The 23,886-nt window shown below is 47.7% G+C and overlaps 1 protein-coding gene across 4 annotated transcripts; it reads left to right on the top strand.

The window, feature by feature from the left end:
- The first annotated feature begins 572 nt into the window (after nucleotides 1-572).
- On the top strand, nucleotides 573-23,470 carry ogdha (oxoglutarate dehydrogenase a). 4 transcript variants are annotated; one of them, XM_032577968.1, is made up of 25 exons: nucleotides 573-682; nucleotides 2,705-3,072; nucleotides 5,655-5,828; nucleotides 9,877-9,945; nucleotides 10,142-10,244; nucleotides 12,692-12,736; nucleotides 16,496-16,611; nucleotides 16,735-16,889; nucleotides 16,956-17,102; nucleotides 17,789-17,879; nucleotides 18,044-18,223; nucleotides 18,407-18,535; nucleotides 18,613-18,792; nucleotides 18,867-19,019; nucleotides 19,121-19,223; nucleotides 19,308-19,436; nucleotides 19,516-19,666; nucleotides 19,875-20,002; nucleotides 20,074-20,252; nucleotides 20,327-20,398; nucleotides 21,017-21,142; nucleotides 21,224-21,296; nucleotides 21,396-21,559; nucleotides 22,378-22,532; nucleotides 22,607-23,470. In XM_032577968.1, exons 2-25 carry the CDS (start codon nucleotides 2,833-2,835, stop codon nucleotides 22,722-22,724), a joined length of 3,180 nt encoding a protein of 1,059 aa, XP_032433859.1. In that variant the 5' UTR covers nucleotides 573-682; nucleotides 2,705-2,832; the 3' UTR covers nucleotides 22,725-23,470. The 4 variants fall into 4 exon arrangements, with proteins under 4 accessions (XP_032433859.1, XP_032433855.1, XP_032433856.1 ...); XM_032577964.1 differs by lacking the exon at nucleotides 9,877-9,945; XM_032577965.1 differs by lacking the exons at nucleotides 9,877-9,945; nucleotides 12,692-12,736.
- The last annotated feature ends 416 nt before the right edge of the window (nucleotides 23,471-23,886 follow it).

Raw genomic sequence — 23,886 nt, 5'->3', positions numbered from 1 at the left:
ATTGAGCAGGAAACATTGATAAAGAACGAATAAAAGTTTCTGGACCGCTCAGTTTGTTAAAATGATTGTAACGGTCAGTTTGAGTTATTTTTGGTAAAACAGGAAGCTCAGGTTCTTCTGTGATTATTCTCTGATCTACACAGACTCAAATATTTACATAAACCTCATAAACCTTAAATATTTAATGAGGTGGAGGTCAGAGCTTTGGGAAGGCCGTTCTAGCATGATGCTGCCACCACCATGCTTTACTCCTCCAGACATTGTTAGTCACTGTGACCAACAGCTCAATCATTACCTTACGGACCCAAACAAAAACAGAAAACTGTTAAAATGTCCAGTTCTGCGTTCCCGTTGTACGCAGAAGTGGGATTTATATATATATATATTTATTTATGGATTTAATTTGTAAAGTTTATCTGCAAGAAAAATAGACTTGAGGTTTAGTTACTCTATAAAAGAGTATGTCTTTTTATTTAAAATACAGTATTTGTCAAAAAAAAAAAAGTTTTTGTACCAAAGAGCATAAAAGTAGCTTGTAGAAATTCTAAAGTTTAACTGGAAGTTTAGCTCCTCCTGTTGTACGTCGTGACGTCAGTGACGTCCTCGCTGTCATCACTTCACCGGGAGAGAAGGGCGTCCGGGATAACTAGCCGAGAGCGGAGCCGCTGGGACTCTTCTGGAGGTTAGTACCCGGCTCAAAGTGCTCTATGCTGGGCTGTAGAGTGTGTAGAGACGGCCTGTTGCTGTCTGTGGGATGAAGGAGGATTTCAGTTTGAGTTTAAACATTTTCTAAACCCTGTTTGGTGTTAGCATGCTGCGCCGCTAGCCTCGTGTGAGCTAACAGCAGTCCGAGCTGAACTCTGAGGTCACCTGTGAAAAGAAGCCCCACCTGAGGCGGGTCGGTCACTCCTCTGGGGTTCGGTTCGGTCCGTTTTCATTTTTTGAGTTACTCTGGTTAGCGCCAGGTTATCTGCGGAGCTGACCGGCTAATTACATAACCTGAAGCGTTAGCCATGAAGGTAATCAGCCTCTCTGCGGAGGAGTATCCCGCACTATTTGGCCTGTCGGGGCAGTTTTTAACCGTTCAATCCCTCCCAGCAGCTGAGTTTCCAGAGTTTTAATAAGCTGTCGGTAATTTTGAGGAACTCATGACTCGTGAAGGGACAAAGTTACCGACAGCTTCAGTAGCCAATAGCCGGACGGGCTTTCTGAGGAGCAGCCAATCAGAGGGCCGTCTGGACCGCTGGTGGGCGTGTCCAGACGGGGACTGGAGCCTCACAACAAGGTCAAAACAGAACCTCCAGGTGGGTCTGGGCGGAGGTTCTGACGGCTCTGACCGAACCAGAACCAACCGGGTCAAGTTTCAGGTGAGGGACACGAACTGTGGAGAAGTTCTTCAGAACTTCCCAGAACTCCAGCTGGTTGCCATGGTGACTGGACCAGAACCAGCTGGGTGTCTGAGCAGCATCAGGTCCAGAAAGGAGTTTCACTCTGATGAACATTCTTCTGTTTAATGAACGTTTAATGACTAGATGCTGATGAGGCATAACATTATGACCACACAATGAACTCCTAATAATAAGTGTTTGGTCTCAGAGCAGTTACAGAACCTCTGTGTCGGATCAGAACCTTTCCCGGTCCAGTCTGTCCTGGTGAAGAAGTTCAGTAATCTGCTTCTGTTACATTCCACTCACTACATCAGGCATGGATCAGGACCGGAATAACGAGATCCCGGGTTTCATTTCCAAACCTGTTACTATGACAACCTGATCTGAAGACGTGAATGATGGATTCACCTGTTCAGAGACAAACACCTGAGGACCTCTGAAGTTCTGTCTGAAGTTCTGCCGGGTCCAAACGGTTGGCCGCTGGTCCTTTGGGCCTGTTCTGTTTGGAGGAGTGAACACCAAGCGAACTCTGGGTCCGGTTCAGGTGAACTCTGGTTTGGATCTGATGCAGATGTGAACGGCAAGCGGACCGGACCGCTCCAAAAACAGGGAGTGGACTACAGAACAGGGCATTCTGGGTAAATGCAGCCAAAACACGAGTTAGCCTAGCGCTAGCAATTAAAATGTCTCGATTAAATCGATGAGATGTTGTAACTTCAGTCTTCAGTCGGTCCGGGTTCACAGGAGACCAGCCAGAACCAGAACCAGCAGGAACCCGACGAGCTGCTGGCTACATCCTGGTTCTGACCCAGTTAGGGGAGTAACTGTACATCCATCTATATCCATTAAATTATTAATGATGCAAAATGTAAATATGGATCCAGACCATCGTTTAGGAAACTTTTACTTTGATTGTTTCAGTTCCTGTCAGAGTTCAGAGATAAATCTGTCAAGTTTTATTTTAATATAATCGTGAAATATTGTTTGGGTATAGGATATCAGATCACAACAATCTGAGTTAAAATGAATCAAAATGTATCACAACAGACTTCATATCAGCAATCATCAATCAGGCCAATAAATCCATTTATTGGTTTATCAAATTCAGCAGCGAGGCGGCTCTTTGTAACTTTATCACAAAGTTATAAAGAAAACTCCAAAAATTAATCATCAATCGTCATCTGAACAGATCAATACATGGTGATAATGTTTAATTTTCAGACCTTCCTGCTGGAGAACCTATTCAGTCTCTGCTCAAACATCTGATTGGTTTCTCAGATCAGAACCGTAACTCTCTCTCTCTCTCTCTCCCTCAGTGGACGTTTGATTCGACGCTTCCTGTGCAGCGGCGGCCCGGGTGGAGCTTACTGTCAGAGGCGCAGGACGTCCGGCCCGTCGGACCAATCGGCACCACCGTGTGTGTGAGGCGCTGTGAGGACCGCTCATGCATCGCTTAAGGACTTGTGCGGCGCGCTTGCGCCCGCTCACCGCCTCGCAGGCGGCACAGACTGTCGGCCAGCAGCGGCCAATCACAGCCACCGGCGCCGCCTGCTCAAGGACGTTTCAGCCAATCAGGAGCTACTCGGCGCCGGTGGCGTCGGAGCCGTTCCTGAACGGGACGAGCTCCAACTACGTGGAGGAGATGTACTACGCCTGGCTGGAGAATCCCAAGAGCGTCCACAAGGTGAGGCGACCCCGGCTGGACCGGGGTCAGAGGTCAGGCTGGCTGCTCTGGGTGAACAACTGGAGAAATGGTGGTGCCTCCTGCTGTTCTGATGAGAATCCTCTCTGGTTCTGGAGAGAAATGTTTGTTTGGGTCCAGAAGGTTCTGAAGATCCACAGGCTTTTACTGTCTGGTCATGTGACAGCTGGTCCAGGTTCTGGTTGGAGGCGTGACCTGATGACCTCTTCTCCTCTGAGCTGTAGTAGTTCTATTGTTCTGACCCGACGGGTCAGAACCCTTAAATCCCAAGTCCAGACAGGAGCCTGAAGGCGACTCAGCTGCCATCAGAACCGACCCGATGTCATTCCAGCGCCGCGAAAGGACACCGGCTAATTTTAGCTCCCCGACGCTCCGACACATGGCCCAGCAGCTGCACTGGACCTGGACCAGAACCAGAACCTCTGCATGTTCTGGTCCAGATTTCCTGCCGTAGCGGTTGGGTGTTAAGCTCGGATCGGACCGAGTCAGAACAGGAACCGGGTCCAGAGCAGTTCCTGGCAGGAAGAGGGTTTAAATCTGTTAACCTGACAGCAGCGACGCTTTTTTCAGTTATTTATCCTCATAAACTCCATCTAGACATGTTTAAAACACTCAAATGTGCCAGTAGTGACGAGTTTTGGTTCCACCAGAAAATCAATAAAAATATATCAATAAGAATCAATCAATAACTGCAGATTAGTGATGGTCATCACCCTCTGGATGTACCTGCTGTCCTGCAGGCACCTGTTTTTAAATGTTTCAGTTGAACTCAATCCTGTGGGACTGACAGCTACCGTAATGTCTGGACTATGTTGATCGCTACCGTAATGTCTGGACTATATTGATCACTACCGTAATGTCTGGACTGCGAGCGGCTACAGTTTCAAACGCTTTGAGCTTTAACCACAAACGCTCCAGTAAATAAACCAGGAAGCTAACTAATGTTTGTACGAGCGTTCTCACTCAGACACACGTTTGACACAAAACAGTAGTAGGGAAATTACGGTAACCACCAGGACTGAATGAAATGATGAATTCATCATTTCAGCATCTCACAGGAGAGTCTGGAGTCCAAACTTGTGTTTTCCATGTTCATGTGATATTCAGCCTCACATCAGATATTGATGACATCACCAAAAAGGTTAAAGGTCACAGAAGGACGGACCATTCAGCCCCACAACAGGGCGTCCATCTCTTCATCATAATCACAGTATTGCTCCCATTTCTGTGATCACAGTCAGTCGGCCATGTTGTTCAGCTTTAGTTGAAAATGTCTGAAATGTTTCCATTGTTTCTATTAGGTTACATTTACCTGAGTTGAGTCGGGTCTCAGAATCAGAACCAGTCCTGTTTTGCAAGGTTAAACATTATTTCTGCTGTTTATTAATAAAAATCCCAGAATAATCGTCGTTTCTCTGAATCTTTGGTTTGGTTACAGAAACTAAACTGTGAAATAGTTAAATGGGGAAACATTACTGATCTAAAATGTGATTTTCGCTGTAAAAGAATGAAGACATGCTGAATAGAACAGAAACATCAACATTAATAAGCTAATAAGTGATGTTGGCGTGTGTTTAAACCATGTCTAGAAGCTTTTGGAGGAACTGACTGGGTGTTTATGGGTAGATTTGCTCAAGCCAACATGGTGGACGTGTTGCTGCTAGCGTTAGCAACCTGTGTTGCTCTGTGACCTTGTTCTCCTGCTGGAAGTATTTCCATGGTAACCAGACTGGTTACCCAAACTGTACCATGGTTTTAAAACACTAAATGTCACATGGCCCTATGGTTTAACAACATGGCAGGGATCCAGAGTGGGCGGAGCCTGGGACGGACCCGCCCCTTCCTGTGGGTCGGATCAAACCAATCCGAATCCTGGAAGTTAATCTTCTGGAACCTGAAGAACCCAGCATGACTGTTGTGCTAATTTCTACTGCAGAATGTCTGGCTAGCCAGCAAGCTAACGGTAGCTTTCAGTGCTACTCCATGACTAGCGCTGTTAGCTTCCTGTTCTCCCCCAGCCTGACGCTCTGGTTGCTGGACTGAACAACGCTGACCTGGACTTCTCCCTCCAGTGGCTCGGTTTCAGCTCTGATTGTAGTGAACAACCTGCAAATGAAAATGATTCATAGCGAAGCAGCGTCGCTCTGTTCTCCATGCAAGTGGGGAGAAATCATTTTTCACACTTTGCCCTTCTTGACCACCAAAGGACTTCTACAGTTTTTTTTCTACATGTGGCTTTTTAGTGAAGACAAAATATTGCCAATTCCTTGTAAATATTTATATAGTAGCACCAAAAAAATCACTAAAACTGTTGTGAAATCTCGGAGGGACTGATAAAGTTTTGTAATTATAAGAGGGTCAGAGATTTTAGTGGTTATAGGCCTCTGTGGTGCAGACGCACTAATAAATCTCCCTGTTTTGCTGATTTCTGCTCCTGTGTGATTTTCATGACTGTTTGACAACAAATTGGCGCCCAATGTGGAGAACGATAAATTACATACATGCATACGTTAAAAATCTCCTCCCATCCGTCCTGTCTGACCTCTGACCTTCCTTCTCTCCAGTCGTGGGACGTGTTTTTCCGTAACGCCAACGCCGGCGCGCCCCCCGGCGCCGCCTACCAGTCTCCTCTGGGTCTGGCGGCTCCTCAGCTGTCCTCGCTGGTCGGCGCTCAGCCCAACGCGGAGAAGCTGGTGGAGGATCATCTGGCTGTCCAGACCCTCATCAGAGCCTACCAGGTACCAAAACACTGACATGACGTTTCATTTCACCTGGAGATAAAACTGTAACTTTCTCTGAACCAGTGAACTATGAACCTGAACTGATTCAGTTTCAGTCACTTTGAGCTGGATTTTGACCTGATTCTGCTGAAGTTGGAACTTTCACAAGTCTGTTGTTTTTATGTGAACTGCAGTAAACTCAGGCCCTGTTTGCAGGATAAAAATTTCTGGTGACAATGGAAGAGTTTCGTTGTGTTTGTGCTTTACATTTACATGAAATAGCGAATGTTTTCTCTGACAACGGCACAGTTTGAGAATGGGTTCCAGAGTGCCATGGTTCTAAAACGTACTGCTTGTTAACAGAATAAATGGATCTTTCTGTCAGGGAATCCCTAGCTCATGCAGCGTATGATGCAAAACATAGCTGCTTCCTGCAATCCACAGAAGAAGAAACTACCGACAATGCAAACGTGTTACGAAGAGCCGCGGTTCCCCGTCAGATACGGTTTCCCCTCGCTCCGCACCGCCAGGCGGCAAAATACACGCCTGATTGTTCACCGTTTTTATCCAGAGAACTACGGACACCGTGAAAGCTCAAACAACGTTTCAGCAAAGTTTCCCACTTTTTTGCACCTGGGCTCTCATCAGACACACTAACACACATACAGTGTGTGTGTGTTAGTACATAGTGTGTGTGTTAGTGTGTCTGTTTCCCCAGTATCTGGGAAAATGCGAATCGACATAACGACTTTCAGGTAGAACTTCTTTTTTTTTTTATTGCCCCACAAGGGGTCTTTTTGTGGCTCTAGTGTCCCTTTTTCAAAGCAGGCTGACAGGAAAGGGGGAAGTAGAGGGGGGAAGACATGCGGTAAATGTCGTCGGGTCCGGGAGTCGAACCCGCGACGGCCGCGTCGAGGCCACGTTTTGCCTGAATGTGGGTCGCGATAACCCCTCCGCCACCACGGCACGCCCCAGGTAGAACTTCTTTTTAACGCAGAACATAGCACCCACTAGTGGCGTGGCGAGGGCGTTGCACCTTTTTGATGTTTACCTTTTGTGTAAACAAAGATTGTAAGTGAAATGGCTTTGTGTAAATGTGTTAATGGAAAAAAACAAAATTTTTGTCTGATCATTGTCATGAAAACAGGGCCTCAGAAAAGATTCTCATCAATTTCTGCATATTAAGTGGTTAAAATCTACTATTTTTATAATGATAAATTATTTAGTGAAATTGTTTGAACTTGACTGAACGTCGGTGTGAAACTGAGATGAAATGTTTAGATGGTGGTGGAGGATCATCTGGCTGTTTAGCTTTCTGTTTCTTCCTGATCTTTCAGCCATGATTCCTCTGATTCCTCCGAACATGTTTGGTGTTTCTGTCTGGGTTATGAGAGAAAAGGGCCTAGTCCATGTTGCCGATATCTGGGAAAACTCAAACATTTTCATTGGTTTTGGTCTTTCATCCACATGAAAACACAGTTTAATATTACAAACAATTATTTCTAAAAAGTCTGACCAAAGTGAAGGTTTAAAAAGGGTAATCTGTTTCTGTATCTGTTTGTTTAAGGGAAACAGAGATTTAAAATTAACGCAGAGGTCCCCAAAGTGGGTTCTGGAGGGCCGGCATCCTGCACGTTTTAGTTCTGTTTCTGGTACCAACAACCTTTTCAGCAGGTCCATGTTCTTCTTAGGCCTCTAACGAGCCATCATTGGATCCAGGTGCGTTAAACCAGAGAGAGACTAAAACATGCAGGATGCCGGGCCTCCAGGACCCACTTTGGGCCCCACTGATCTAACGCTTTAAAGTCTGCGACAAATAATTCCCAGATTTATCCACAGACTCGCTTTGACATTTATTTCCAGTTACTTGTGATTTTGCTGTCAGTCCAACATAATAGATTAAAAATTTAACATTGCACCCACCATTAGTGTAACTTCAGTTGTGATGCTAATTAGCGACACTAGGCACTTAAGGAAAGAAAGTGACTGTTCAGTCTTGGTATGTTGATTACTTTCAACATACTGAGAGACTTTGAAGCTCCGTTTCTTTTCATAGCTCCAGTGTAGAGGAGGAATCAAACCTTCATAACCAGGTCAGAGAGGGAAGCAGTTCTTCTCTTGAAAACAAATACTTCCTGCTGTCTGACTGAAGCAATGCTGAAGGCGGCGCCGCACTGTTTCCATGGCAACAGATTACTGTACTAATGAGGCTTTTATGTTCCAGGTGAATTAATGTGGAGAAGAAAAGCTGGGATGTGGCTTAAATAATAGTTTAATTAGAGCTGAAGTGTTTATTATGAACATATTATCTAAATTATAGAATCTATCACAGTATGTATATATTACTTTTATTTATGTTGGTTTTCTCATTGAGATTAAAAAATCTCATTTTCTGTTTATTTCTGTGCAGAGATATTGAAACTTGTTCATCGCTCCATCAGCCAGCAGAGAGTCAGTTTCCCTCCTGCAGGCCGACAGTTTTCAGCTGCTTTAATCCAGCTGCAGATTCATAACCACTTCACTTCCAAACCACAGTGAGTTTGGCTGCTCACTGTGGAGCAAAAACAAACCCTGACCCCGGAAATGAGGCAACAGTAAATCTAATAACCAGAGCTCATGGATGAGATCCCGGCCTGACTAGCATCGCTGCCAGCAGCTAAACATCTAATCAGGGATCAGTGGCAGCATTTAAACTGACTCCATGTTTGTTACAGGGAGCAGTAGTCGCAGCCCCGAGCTTCAGGTTCAAATTAAATCCAGGTGAATGTGAGCAGGAACTTTAAATGATTCATATTCCTGCATCATGAGTCATAAGACGAGAGCAAAGATCAGATGGAGCGCCACGTCATTAAAATCAAGATACTTATCTTATAATGCTGGGTCTTACTGTAGAGCTACTTACTTTTTAGTTCATGTTCTCATATGCAAATGATGGGCGGGGCTAATCTGAGCGCACAGACCTGAGAGACGTGAACTTCAGGTAAAGCAGTTCTGTTTTGGATAAGAATGTTGGCACGACTCCGACCAAAACAAAACCAGATGTTAAATCAGTTTCATTAGCGAACCAGTCGAATCGCCTCAATGTTGACTTTTGTGATCGGTTCCCAAAGCAACAGAAGAAGAACGTAGATGCCACGCAGCAGCGCTCTGTTTACAGCAGTAAAGATGGCTGCCAGCATCTAACGTTACTCAGAGCCGACAGCATTGTCACCAGACGAAGCTGATTAAACTCAGCAGCCATCATTTACGTCCAGATTCACCGTCTGGCTTCTTCTGCTGCTGAATTTTGACGGATGTCTCACATCAACGACGTAAAGGTCGGATAAAATGCGACAGTTCAGGCTGCAGACAAAACTATTGGATGCGATCTAGTTCCTCATTTAGAAGCAGAACAAATCTGAAGATGTCAACTCTCTGCCAGTCGCTGCCCTCTGATTAGCCCCGCCCCCAGAGAAAGCCCCGCCCCCTCATTTGAATTTCAGTTTTAAAAAGTCTGTAAAACTGAGGTAAGAAATAAAAGTCTATGAAATAAGTAAAGCTGTCTTTAAATAAATGAACTGATAAAATGAGGATTAAAATAAATCAGAAGATCGTGGTTTGCTGGTGAAACCTTCGTAACTCTGTTTCCATTGATCGTATAAATGCACAAATTGGGATTATAAAATAAATTTGCTTAATGGAAACGACACATTAAAAATGGTTTTCTGATTAAATGTTTTGTAGGATGCTGCCGTTTTTCAGCCGTATCAAAATTAGTGTATTTCATAAAATTGCCATGGAAACAGTTTTTTTTCAGACCAGTCATGTGATCAACAACTGGATGTTACTACTGGCGGAAATGAAGAAGAAGACGGCAGGAAGTGGTAGGAGGAAGACGGCGCTACATATTTTTTAATGTCTTGTCACGTGAACAAACTTTAACGTGAGATTTAAATTTATTTTCTTAGTTAATGGAAACGTAGCAGGAAACTGTTTTTCCACGTTACCGGAATATTGACCCATGAAACGCAGCTGGAGAGTGTTAACGGTGTGTGTGTGTGTTCGGGCTGGGTGTGTGTGTGTTCAGGTCCTGGGCCATCACAACGCCCACCTGGACCCTCTGGGGATCAGCTGTGTGAATTTTGATGACGCTCCGGTCAGCGCCGGCTTCCAGGACGTCGGTGAGACGCCAGAACAGAACCAGAACTCTGATGTTAACGTTGCTCTTCCTCCCACCCACCCACCCGTCCTCCTCCTCTAACCCTCTAACGCTCCCCTTCTGTTGTGACTCTTCATCACTCCTCCTCTTCCTCCTGTCCTGTCCTGGGTGGGTTCTGTGTCGCCCCCTGTAGATCCGGGGGCACCACGTGGCCCAGCTGGACCCGCTGGGCATCATGGACGCCGATCTGGACTCGTGCGTTCCCACTGACATTATCACATCCTCCGACAAGCTGGGTGAGGACCTCCACCCTCAGCCTCCACCTCTTTCCCTCCACACTCACCCCAGCTGGAAGGTTTCCCCGATCGGGAATGCGTCCCACACTAAAAACCTGGATGTGCGCCAGAGGAAGTTCCCTCTGAAACGTTCTCGCATGCCAGGAAGGTTCCGGCGTCTCGTTCAAACGTCCATCATGGCGTCTGGAAACTTCTGGCATATGAAGAACGTCTAGAGCATTAACCCACAGATTTCAGCTAACTGGAGCTTCAAACCAGTAAAGAACTAAAAGTTTGTAAAAACTACAATCACCGTTTTTAATCTTCTGTCTCACTAAAACAAACATAATTGTTGGTCTTACTGTTTTAGACGGTGGTCATTAAAATTCCTTCATAAAGACTCATAAAGCCTGGAGAAATGATCAGATTATCTGTTTCCTGACTGAAAACTCAAGTTCAGACTGAAATCAGCTTTCATCCATTAAGGCCTCCAGCGAGACTTTGATCGCCACCTAGTGGTGGAGTTTGATTTAAAACACTCCAGTTTATTTTTAGATTGGAGTGTGAAACTAGACTGGGACTTCTGAATCCCACGACGTTGATCCACTTCCTCTCTCTAGCATCAGTTTGGGCCCACTTTTTCCTCCAGCTAATGTTTGATTATCACTTCAGGGTTAGCATAGCTAGCGTTTTAGTTAGTGGTGCTAATGTTTATGTTCAGGGTTAGCATAGCTTAGTTAGCGGTGCCCACCACTGATCATAGTGAAGATCTAGAATCCTGAGATGATCTGGGCTTTGTGACATGGATCAGAACACGGTCCGCTGTGGTGGCTGAATGATGCTCAGGTGACGCACAAAGGTCCAAAGTGACCCAATGAACCCTCCACCACAGCATGATACCACCACCACCAGCATGACCGGGTGGTACCAGTAGAGACCGGGTGGTACCATCAGAACCCTGCAGTGGTTCTTGGTTCTCCACATCATTTACCTTTAGTTCAAACTTCCTGTTGGAGGACCAATCAGGGCTGATTTTGGTTTGAACCTGAGGAACCATCACCAAGATGTCTGATCAGTTCCAGCTCTGCTCTGACTTAACTAGCTCTACGTATAGAGATATAAACATAGACTGTGCTGGTTGTGTGGCTTCTTGTTGACTCGTCAGCTCTCAGCACTTGTTGGTTCTGACCGGCTGGCGGTTTGTTGGGTCACTGCTGCAGCTTCCGTGTCTGTATTTAATGCTAACAATAGCAGCTAGCAGCTTTACTCCAGTCAATGTGAAGATCTGAGTCGTGATTGGAGGAGAGACAAGAGGAGATGGACGTCATGTGACTCCGCCCACAGAGTGGCTGGCAGGTCAACATGGCCGCCGGTTAGTTTAGTCCTGAACTGAATAGAAACTCTGGAGATTAAATGATGCAGAGTCATGACCAACCTCAAAGACCTGGAGGTCATCACCAAAGATGGACCATCAGAACCAGAGGAACCAGGAGAACCAGAGGAAGGTCCTGGTTGCTGTGTTTATTTTGATGCAACATTTTTGGATAAAATTTTAAAACACAAAGTCTGAATACTCCAGAATAATTTTGAGCCGGGTACCAGACATGCAGCGTTTAGAACCCGATCAGAACACTAACAGAACCCGCCCACTGTGACTGAGTGCCTCTGATCCACAAAGCCCAGATCTTCAGGATGTTCTGTAGTTTAGAAGAACCCCACATCAGTGTCTGACCTCAGAGTTACTCTGTACCCTATGCCAGGAACCTGACCCGGTAGTGGTTCTGCTGGTGGACTGGAGGCTTACCTGCTCAGAAGGTTCTGGTTCTGGGATGGTTCTGGTCCATATTGCTAAACTGATCAGATGAATGGATCAGCCACAGCTTTAATTAACCAGAGAAGAAGAAACATTATGGAACCATGAAACCGGTCCACAACGGGTCGAGCAGAACGAACCGGACCCTTTTCAGATACCAAGAATCCTGTTGGGCCAAAGTTAGAAACGCTGTTGCTTTGCTGAACCAGGAATTAGACACACCCATCAGAATGGCTTGGTGCTGTTTCTCTGAACTAGTAATTAGCCACGTCCCCATGGAATGGCTTGGTGCTGTGGTTCTGAACCAGGTAATAGTCATGTCCCGGAATGGCTGTGGTTTTGAAGCAGGAATTAGCCGTGTCCCCATGGAATGGCTTGGTGCTGTGATTCTGAACCAGGAATTAGCCGTGTCTCAGTTGAATGGCTTGGTGCGTGGTTCTGATTGGGTCGAGTTCTGACTAACCCCAGCATGGTGTGGCCTTCATCTCTCCATCGCTGCGCCGGAGTCGGAGGTTCTGTAGAACCGGGCGGTGCTGGGGATGCAGAGATGCCGCGGGCCGGATGGTGTTGGTGTGGTGGTGGTCGAACTGGCTGACGGTCAATAATGTTGTCTGGGTGTTTCTCCCCATCGCTGCCCCCTGCTGGTGACCTCCAGACGTGGCTGTGCTCAAGAAGAGGCTGAGGTTCCTAACGGTAGGAGGTAGGAGACGCTGCTGCTCTGTAGATCAGCTTCACTTCGCTGCTCAGGCTCTGGACCCCCAAACGGGTCCGTCTGTCTGCCGGTTCTGACCCGGTCCGTCAGACTGCAGCTGTCCTCTCCGTCCCGGTCCAATGGTCAGTAGGGGCTGATGGACACCACAAAGGAGAACGTCCTCCGGTTCTGCTCAGTTTTTATATAATTAGCTGCAGTCGTAGAAAAGTGTTTGACTCTGTGGATGTTTTACGTTTCGTTGCGTCTATGAATCCATCAGCATCAGATAAATTAGCTTTTTCACCTCGAAGAAAATAAAAAATGTTAAAGCTGTGGTACCTACCTTCTAATGAGACAGATAACCTGTGAAAAGACTGACCTCCTGGAGCTAGCCTGAGCTAGCATGGATACTGACCAAAAACAGCCAATCAGAGCCTGCAGGCGGGTCTTAGCGCCGTCAATCAGTTCATGTACTTGCTGCTAAATGTGCTAACGGCGTAGAAACGACTTACAGGAAAATCGTTAATCTGTTGTCATCGGTGGCTATGCTAACTAGCCTTAGCATTGATGGCAGGATATTCTGGCTGCAGAGAGCAAGGGAGGGAAGAGGTATCAACAGCGCCATACAGGATGGTGATGTACAGCGCCAAGACCCACCTCCTGGCTCTGGTTGTTTCCAGTTAGCACTGGGAACACTGGAAGCTTGATGTTTTCACAGATTATCTGCATCATAATAACGGTTTGTAACGGTTACGTAATTCTCCCGGTTTAAAGTGACTGACCTAATCCAACAGAGGTCCAGCCAAATGGCGCCTCTGAACTGGACTCTTTGCTAGTGAAGTGTAGCATGCATATGAAAACATGCGGCTCCAGATGCAGGCTGGTATTTTTATTGGCAGTTTGAGTTACCATGGCAACACAGTTAGCCAAAAAACACGCCTTTAAACCACTGTGGGAATATTTGAGGGTTTTCTGCGTGGTCACAGTTTCAGATAGAAACGGCGTTTATGGATGAACCTGTTATCCGTTCAGACGTTTGTTCTCTTTTGGTTTTTCCTCTCGGTTTGAGGAAAAACTGATTTCAGTGAAACTGCCGGTCAGTCAGGAAGTCGGTGGTTTTATGTCACCCAGTTTCTTTAATTCACTGTTTTGACAAATTTGTGTTTACTGTCGTGAAATTTGGTCGCATTGTTGCCCCGTCGTAAGTATTTTCAGAATTGCTGTAGAGGAGACGGTTTCCTGTGGAAATGAAACCCAGTTTTCACTTTAATGTTAAATTATAATTTTGTAAATTGTCTTAAACTCAGATTATGGTCAGGATTTCTTTACTAAGCCAGTAAAAGTTAAACTCCACAGAACTCCCCTCTGATGTCTGCAGGCTGGATCTGGACTGGTTCTGCTCCTACAGTTAAAATGTTTGATCCACTTTAGAGCCGTTCTGGTTCTGGAACCGTTAGAACTGCGGGTTTTATTTCCTGGAGCAGAGCTCGCTGCTGTCCCGACAATGAACGACATTAAACATCTCCAATGTCCACCGGACCCTCTGGTCCATCATGGCCGTCATTTTGGATTCCCCTCTGCGGTTCCGTAACCTCGCTTCCTGATTGGCTGACGTCACATCCAGCAGGCTGCGACATGGGCCAAGACGATCCACCATGTTGAATATTCCCGATTCTGGATTCCGATCTCTCATCATCCCGATAATCTGAGTGTCCTTCAAATCGCCAGGAGGAAAAACTCAACCTAAAGCTCTAACCGGGCCACTCAGACTGCGACGCCTCCATCAGCGGAGCGCCAGAGGTAGAAGGGGTCGGAGGTCATCTGGGGCGTTTTGGGTTTTTCCAGACTCTTCATCAGATGCCTCAGAGATTCTGTTGGTACCGCGATGAAGATCAGACCTGGGATCTGCTGCAGAGCTTCCTGCCCTTCAGGCTGGGCTGTGATTGGCCGAGCCTGTGTGAGCTCTGTGATTGGCTGAGAGATGAAGCCCCCTCCCCCATCCCAGGTTCTCCTGTCTCACCTGTCTCCATCGTAACGTCTGGCCCTGCCATAATAACACGTTCATGTCATCTGTTCATTTGTTCATCCGTCTGCAGTGAAGCGACATGTTACTGTCAGAACCAGATCTGGACCCGTCCTCTCTGGGAGACCAGAGCTGGAAAACCCCAGGCTTGATGCACTAAATACTACGCCAAAGAATCCCGCCGTACTGTAACCATGGCAACCTGTCAGCCTTTAATTTGTAGTTCATCCTCTGATTTCTTCTCAGCTCTGGTCTCAACTTGTTTGTTTTTGTTGGTCAAATTTCTGCATCAGATCCTAAAATTCAGCTTAAACTCTGGCGGTTCAGGACAAACGCCAAGATGGCCGAAGGTCCAGTCAGAGACGCCAACGGGTCTCTACAGAACCCAAACACCTGCCGACCCGGTCAGCCAACCAGCATCAGGATGGAGGACCGTCGTCCAATCACATCCTGGACGATCCAGCTGAACCTGGGACTCATCCGTCCCTCCGTAGAGACGCTCCGTCCCTCTGCAGACACTCAGATTTTCTTCTTGTTAGTTTAATTTGAGAAGAAACGTGGAGGTTCTGCTTGTTGAGGAAAAGCCTCCAGCCTCCAGGTCGCCCTCTGCTGGCCAGGCCAGGAAACAGCTAATGGTTCAGACGTTGAAGGTTTCCTTCCAGCTCTGGACTAACGAGACCAATATAAACCTGGATCAGACTGAAAAGTGAGCTGCGCTAAAACAAAAGCAATAGTCAGAAATATTAGTTATTCTAAAGCTAACGCACTATACCAACACTGCATTTAGCAGAAGCTAATGCTAAACCAATATGCTAATGCTGCATTTAGCAGAAGCTGATGCTAAAGCAATGTGCTAATGCTGTATTTAGCAGAAGCTGATGCTAAAACAATGTGCTAATGCTGTATTTAGCAGAAGCTGATGCTAAAGCAATGTGCTAATGCTGCATTTAGCAGAAGCTGATGCTAAAGCAATGTGCTAATGCTGCATTTAGCAGAAGCTAATGCTAAACCAATATGCTAATGCTGTATTTAGCAGAAGCTGATGCTAAAGCAATGTGCTAATGCTGTATTTAGCAGAAGCTGATGCTAAAACAATGTGCTAATGCTGTATTTAGCAGAAGCTGATGCTAAAGCAATGTGCTAATGCTGCATTTAGCAGAAGCTGATGCTAAAACAATGTGCTAATGCTGTATTTAGCAGAAGCTGATGCTAAAGCAATATGCTAATGCTGCATTTAGCAGAAGCTGATGCTAAAGCAATATGCTAATGCTGTATTTAGCAGAAGCTAAGGCAAACATAGCTGCATTTCTAAAGCATCCAGAATCCTGGAGCGTCCCAACCAAGTTCTGGTTTTAAATCCACCTGGATCCGTCTGCGGATGTAGCTTTAATCCACCCAGAGCAGCAGGACCGGTTCTGAAGAGGTTCTGGGGGAGATCTGGATCCGGCTGGTGTCATGGCTGCTCAGTCCTGAACATAGTGGAGGACTCCAGAGAGAAACAAAGATGTCTGCAGAGTTTGAACCGTTTTGGTTCTGATCAGGAGGAACCAGCTTGTTTGAAGATCTGCTTCATGCTGATTGGCTCTAATCCTCTCACCTCTTCCTCCTCTTCCTCATCTGTCTGGTTTTCATCTCTAACTTCATTTCCTTCACCTTCAATCTTCTGTTTCTTCACCTCCTTCTTCTTGTTTCTCCTTTTCCTCCTCTCTCCCTTCCTGTCCCGCTTTGCATCATGGGACTTGTAGGCTTCTACGGTCTGGACGAATCGGACCTGGAGAAGGTGTTCCGGCTTCCCACCACCACCTTCATCGGCGGCTCAGAGTCGGCGTTGCCTCTCAAGGAGATCATCCGTCGCCTGGAGGTAGGGGGACGCGTCACCCTGGGGGGTATGTAAACATGTGACCCTCTGACTCAGACTGTGTGTGTGTGTGTGTGTGTGTGTGTGTGTGTGTGTGTGTGTGTGTGTGTGTGTGTGGGGCTGCAGATGGCCTACTGCCAGCACATCGGTGTGGAGTTCATGTTCATCAACGACCTGGAGCAGTGCCAGTGGATCCGCCAGAAGTTTGAGACGCCAGGAGTGATGCAGTTCACTCTGGAGGAGAAGAGGACGCTGCTGGCCCGGATGGTCCGCTCCACCAGGTAGGCCTCACCTGCAGGGCGGCCGGGAGGCGGGGCCGGGATCACCTGACCTCTGGCTCTGTTCAGGTTTGAGGAGTTCCTGCAGAAGAAATGGTCTGCAGAGAAACGATTCGGACTGGAGGGCTGCGAGTCTCTGATCCCGGCTCTGAAGACCATCATCGACAAATCCTCCGAGAACGGAGTGGAGAACGTCATCATGGGCATGCCGCACAGGTAACACACACCGAGGTAACACACTCACAGAAACACACACACAGGTAACACACACACAGGTAACAGGATCATATCTGAGTGTTTCTAAGTATTTTCTAATTTTAGTCAATAAAATAAAACCAGTTTTATAAAGTGAATCATAAACATTTTAAATCTTTCAGTTTGTTGTTTGTATTGGTAAAAAATAAAAGTTATCTTCAATGTTAACTTTCTGCTTTGTAACGAAGTAAAAGTCTGAACATCATTTAGAGAAACTATTAAATTTCTGCCTCTTCAGATTCTTTAAAACTTTTACTTTTTGTCTGATAAAGACATTTTGTCTCAGGTTGGGGTTAGAATAAAGTAAGAGGTTAAAAATGTCCAGGTTTTCTTTACTCTCGGTGCCGGGTCGGGTAGGAGACGGACTGATTACCAGAACCAGAGGAATCACAGCTACATGCAGGCTATCACCAACATGAACGTTAAACTCCCAACTACAAAGATTTATTTTATTTCAGTCACTTTTTATCGCCTCTGACTTTTGAAAAACACACCAAGAACTTTAAAAATGACCAGAATATCAGTGGAAAGCAGACAGAGTTTCTCTGGATGGATCAGAATAATTTCCCTTTGGGATATGAAGACTTCCTGGTCTAAAAGCAGAAACTCCCTGCTGCTGCTTGATTTGATCGTCTTTGTGTTTCCAGGGGTCGGCTAAACGTTTTGGCCAACGTGATCCGTAAAGAACTGGAGCAGATCTTCTGCCAGTTCGACTCCAAACTGGAGGCGGCCGATGAGGTACTGTGACTCCATCAGGGGTAAAAACCCTGACGTTGTTAATCCCTGTAATCTCACTTTAGTGCTGAGTTTCAGTGGTTTGAGGGATCATGTTGTTTGGTTCATTGTTACCACATCCTACACTAATGGACTGTGTGAACTGAGACCTGCTGTGGTTTCCTCAGGGCTCCGGAGACGTGAAGTATCACCTGGGCATGTACCACCGTCGGATCAACCGGGTCACGGACCGGAACATCACCCTGTCTCTGGTGGCCAACCCGTCCCACCTGGAGGCCGTGGACCCCGTAGTCCAGGGCAAAACCAAGGCGGAACAGTTCTACTGCGGAGACACCGACGGGAACCGAGTGAGTCTGAATGCAGGAAATTCCTGCAGCACAAACCCAAACAGATCTGATTGACCCGACCAACTTTACTGACCTGACGCCAATCCAACCGGCCTTATCGACCCGACCAACCTGACCCATCCGATCGATCTGATGCCGAACCGATCGATCTGACGCTGATCTACCTGTCCGCTCCGTGTCCAGGTGATGTCCATCCTACTGCATGGAGATGCCGCCTTCGCCGGCCAGGGCATCGTCTATGAGACCTTCCACCTGTCGGACCTGCCGTCCTACACCACGCACGGCACCGTGCACGTTGTGGTCAACAACCAGGTGATGCCTGGCGACCGGCTGAGGGCGCCAAGTGAGAGAAACCTCCTGTTGGCTAACCATCCCGTCTCTGTCCGCAGATCGGCTTCACCACTGACCCGCGCATGGCCCGCTCCTCTCCGTACCCAACGGACGTCGCCCGCGTCGTCAACGCCCCAATCTTCCACGTCAACGCCGACGACCCCGAGGCCGTCACCTACGTCTGCAAGGTGGCGGCGGAATGGAGGGCCACCTTCCACAAAGACGTGGTGGTCGACCTGGTGAGTTGTCCCCTCCGCCCAGGGCGCGGCGCCGCAGCCTGACCTCTGACCCTGTCGCCATGCCTACCGCCCAGGTGTGCTACCGCCGGATGGGCCACAACGAGATGGACGAGCCGATGTTCACCCAGCCGCTGATGTACAAGCAGATCAAGAAGCAGAAACCGGTTCTGCAGAAATACGCCGAGAAGCTGATCGCAGAGGGAGCCGTGAGCCGGCAGGAGTACGAGGTGAAGCCTGGACCAGAACCCTGGACCGGACAGTCACAGGTTCTGTTGGTGCAGGACAGAGGTTCTGCAGAACCTCTGATGGGTTTTGTGTCTGAACGCAGGAGGAGATCGCCAAGTACGATAAGATCTGCGAAGAGGCGTTCGCTCGCTCCAAAGACGAGAAGATCCTGCACATCAAGCACTGGCTGGACTCTCCGTGGCCCGGTGAGCTCGGGGGATTCTGGGTCGTTTCCGGGTCGGCCGGTGGTTCAGAAACCAGAACCTTGACTTGATGAATGTCCTCCTCAGGTTTTTTCACTCTGGACGGGCAGCCCAAGTCGATGAGCTGCCCGAGCACGGGCCTCTCTGAGGAGAACCTGAACCACATCGGACTGGTGGCGTCCTCCGTCCCCGTGGAGGATTTCACCATCCACGGAGGTCCGCTCCGCTCCGGAACCGCAGCAGCCTCTGCTGGGCGGAACCGGACCCTAAATGGACTCTGTTGTTGTTGGACCAGGTCTGAGTCGCATCCTGAAGGGCCGGGGCGAGATGGTCCGGAACCGGACCGTGGACTGGGCTCTGGCCGAGTACATGGCGCTGGGCTCCCTGCTGAAGGAGGGCATCCATGTCCGGCTGTCGGGTCAGGATGTGGAGAGAGGAACGTTCAGGTAACCTCTGACCCAAACAGAACCAGAACCAGAGTGCAGAACTTCAGTTCAGAAAACAACATTTCTAATAGGATGATAAACTTCTGATTGAGGCAGAATTTCAGGGTTAGAGTCTGTAGGCTCTCCGTTGGCTCTGGTCAGGTCCGGTTTGTTTAGAGCAGCCCGGGTTCTGTTGGATGGGTTCTGTAACCTTCTTGTCCCCTCTCAGCCACCGTCACCACGTCCTCCACGACCAGAACGTCGACAAGAGAACCTGCATCCCCATGAACCACCTGGCGCCGGACCAGGCTCCCTACACCGTCTGCAACAGTTCGCTGTCCGAGTACGGAGTGCTGGGTGAGTCCCTCCGGGTCCTCGGGTTCCGCAGCTCGGTTCTGTCTCTGAGGTTCTGACCCGGTTCCCTGCAGGCTTTGAGCTGGGCTTCGCCATGGCGAGCCCCAACGCGCTGATCCTGTGGGAGGCCCAGTTCGGAGACTTCCACAACACGGCGCAGTGCATCATCGACCAGTTCATCTGCCCGGGTCAGGCCAAGTGGGTCCGGCAGAACGGCATCGTCCTGCTGCTGCCGCATGGCATGGAGGGCATGGTGAGGCTCCGGAACCAGAACCGGGTCCGGCCTTCAGAGCTTCTCCTAACACGCCCCTCCGCTCGCTTCCGCAGGGTCCAGAACATTCCTCGGCCCGGCCCGAACGGTTCCTCCAGATGTGCAACGACGACCCGGATGTCATGCCGGTAGGTTTACAGAACAGTTCGGCAATGAGGCAGTTCAGTTCAGTTCAATTCAATTCAGTTCAGTTCAATTCAGTTCAATTCAGTTCAATTCAATTCAGTTCAGTTCAGTTCAGTTCAGTTCAATTCAGTTCCGCACAGTTCAGTTCAATTCAGTTCAGCACAGTTCAGTTCAATTCAGTTCAATTCAATTCAGTTCAATTCAATTCAGTTCAATTCAGTTCAATTCAATTCAGTTCAATTCAGTTCAATTCAGTTCAATTCAATTCAGTTCAGTTCAATTCAGTTCAGCACAGTTCAGTTCAATTCAGTTCAATTCAGTTCAGTTCAATTCAATTCAGTTCAGTTCAATTCAGTTCAGTTCAGTTCAATTCAATTCAGTTCAGTTCAATTCAGTTCAGCACAGTTCAGTTCAGTTCAGTTCAATTTAAAAACACTTTTGATCCCAAAGGAAATTAAATTAAAAGTTCAACGTTTTTCAAACCGGGAAACAGGAAATAAACATTATATGGTTCTAATAACAGAACCCAAACTGGTACCGGTACGGTGTTTGGGTCGGCCGGTTCTGGTACCGGTACGGTGTTTGGGTCGGCCGGTTCTGACTGTGGTTCCGTCCTCCAGAACCTGTCGGAGGACCTGGCTGTCCGGCAGCTGTACGACTGTAACTGGATCGTGGTGAACTGCTCCAGTCCTGGGAACTACTTCCATGTTCTGAGGAGGCAGATCCTGCTGCCCTTCAGGAAGCCGGTACCGGCCGCAGCCTTCACTTCCTGTGTGGGCTTTTGTTTTGAAAACTGACCTGTTCTGTTGAACTTCCTGTTTCTTCAGCTGATCGTTTTCACTCCCAAGTCTCTGCTGCGCCATCCCGATGCCCGCTCCAGCTTCGACGGCATGCTGCCCGGTAACGCCGCCGCTCGTGGTTCTGATGCTAGCAGCTAGCCGCTAGCCTGGGTTGCTCACCCTGACCTTCGGCGCTCCTCCTCTTCCTCCCTGTATGCAGGAACACACTTCCAGAGGCTGATCCCGGACGACGGGCCGGCGGCGCAGCGACCCGACGCCGTGAAGAGGCTGATCTTCTGCACCGGGAAGGTTTACTACGAGCTGACCAAAGAGAGGCAGAAGAGAGGCCTGGAGGAGACGGTGGCCATCAGCCGCATGGAGCAGGTACCAGGACCGGCCCGCTGACCCCAACAGAACCCCCTGGACCTCTGTCCTCCAGCTGCTCTGGACTCTGAGTCAAACTGGGCCGATAATCACAGCAGAACTCATAAAAATCAGTTTATTTACGGTTTGTAGCCGCGGTCTTTGAGACGGTCGGCTCTCAGGAAGACGCAGAACCTTCCCGGGTTAAAAGGTCAAACTGAACGCCTCAGCTCTTACGCTCTGCAGTTTTTAATGTGAAATCTGTTTGGGATTCAGACAGAAGAACCAACCGGACCTCAGTAAACGGATCACACAGCGCAGCAGGAAGGTTGGTGTTTCCTGGTGGCGCCAGCAGGGGGCAGCACGTGACATTGATCCTGTTAAACTGCAGGATTTTTATTTATCTTAATGACATAACTAAACATATGAACAAAAAAATACAACAAAATAAGAAATAGGAGGATGTTGTACAGTTAACATGTAAATAAAGTCAAATTACAAAACAGTCACAGAAATTCAGGACAGTTTACCACAATACATGTTTCATATTTAGCCCTGATCTTTTCAGTTTTTGCAATCTGCCTGAAAAGGTAATTATTTCTGTAAACTGCGTGTGATCTGGTGCCGGTCATCCAGGGAAACTTTGTGTTTAAACTCTGAGTCTGAAAGTTCAAAAAGCCAAACAAATCTCTTTAAATCCCACTTTAAATGAATCTGCCTGAGATTCCTGCAGTCTGAACCAAATCAAATGAATAATAAATGTTTCCAGTCATAATCGTGGTATGTTTGCTGAGCCAGCAGACGTTAAGCCCCGCCCCTCCCTCTCTCTCCCCCTGCAGCTCTCCCCGTTCCCGTTTGACCAGGTGAAGGCGGAGTTTGAGCGTTTCCCCAACGCCGACCTGGTGTGGTGTCAGGAGGAGCACAAGAACCAGGGTTACTACGACTACGTGAAGCCACGCATCAGGACCACCATCAACAAGGCCAAGAACGTCGGGTAAGTGCAGCGCCGCCTCGGTCACTGCCCGGCGGCGCTGCCGGCTCTGACTCCGCCCCCTCCCTGTGCCTCAGGTACGCCGGCAGAGACCCAGCGGCGGCGCCTGCCACCGGAAACAAGAACACACACCTGGTGGAGCTGCGGCGCTTCCTGGACACGGCCTTCGACCTGGAGGCGTTCAGCGAGCAGTAGACCGCCTCACTGGACTCACTCACTCACTCACACACACACACACACTCACACACACACTCACACACACTCATGATTCATGCAGAATCGATCAGATTTATCCATAAATTCAGTAATTATTGAGCTAAAGTTGAAGCAGCAGAAACATTCGGGTTTCGGTTTGAAGTTTCCTCTGAAATCGGCTGATTTAACGTCGTCACAACGAACTCCACACACACGTCCCTCCGTCCGCACACCCACTCCAGCTGCAGATAACCGTCAGAGTGACGCCTCCTGTTTCCTCCGCTCACCCAGAGGATCGGAGCTGCTGCTTCTCCTGAGTTTTATTTTAGCTTTTAAGGCTCTTTAGCATCGTTAGCAGAGATCAGAGGGAGTTTGGTGGTGCTTCTCTTCTTTGTAATTAGTCGCCATGGTAACGCCTATCACTGAGATTTTATCATATATTATTCTGAGGGGATGTTTGGGATGAACCAATCACGCGCTGCTGATTTAGCCCCGCCCTCCCCGCGCCGGTCTGCGTTCATCTCGTGCCAAATTGCCGCCATCAGTTTTTCTGTTTGGTCATTTTTCTGGTCGCAGCTGAACTGACGGCGGGAAACCGGAAGAATCGTCAGCAGAGGAGGAAGTCGTGGCGATCCGAGCTTCTGAGAGACAAAGATTAAAAATCATTTATTTATTTTCATATTAGGGGATTGAAGTCTGCTGCGTTGTTTTGCTTCATTCAATAAAGAAATCTGTGCTGAACAGACTGCCTGGTTTCATGTTTTTATTTCATAACAATGCAAACATTTCATCATTTTCAGTATCAGTTTTCATTTTTGTTCACCTTTAAATCAGATCTTATTGTGAAGGAGCTTCAGGTCTAAACGGTTTCCTATCAGAGCTTCTGCTTCATTTTTATTATCTGCACATCATCAAGCCTCCCTTCAGAGAGAGACCCCTAGTGGCCACCGGAGGGAAGACATGATCGTTAAGGTTGATTTGAATCGCCCTAAGTTTATTTTTTAAAGCCCATTTCAGCAGTTACACCATAAAAACATAACCAGTTGTGTTACCGGTTATTAAAAACAGCTTTTAACGGCTGACTTTTCAAAGGAACTACATTTCAGCTGTTTTGCAGTTTTCTGGAAGTTTGTTCCTAAATAACTTTGTAGACAGAAACACC

The sequence above is a fragment of the Xiphophorus hellerii genome, chromosome 12 (assembly GCF_003331165.1).
Source record: "Xiphophorus hellerii strain 12219 chromosome 12, Xiphophorus_hellerii-4.1, whole genome shotgun sequence".
NCBI classification, from domain to species: domain Eukaryota; kingdom Metazoa; phylum Chordata; class Actinopteri; order Cyprinodontiformes; family Poeciliidae; genus Xiphophorus; species Xiphophorus hellerii.
Note: the sequence above shows the minus strand (reverse complement) of the source record. Positions and strands in the feature narration are given on the sequence as shown.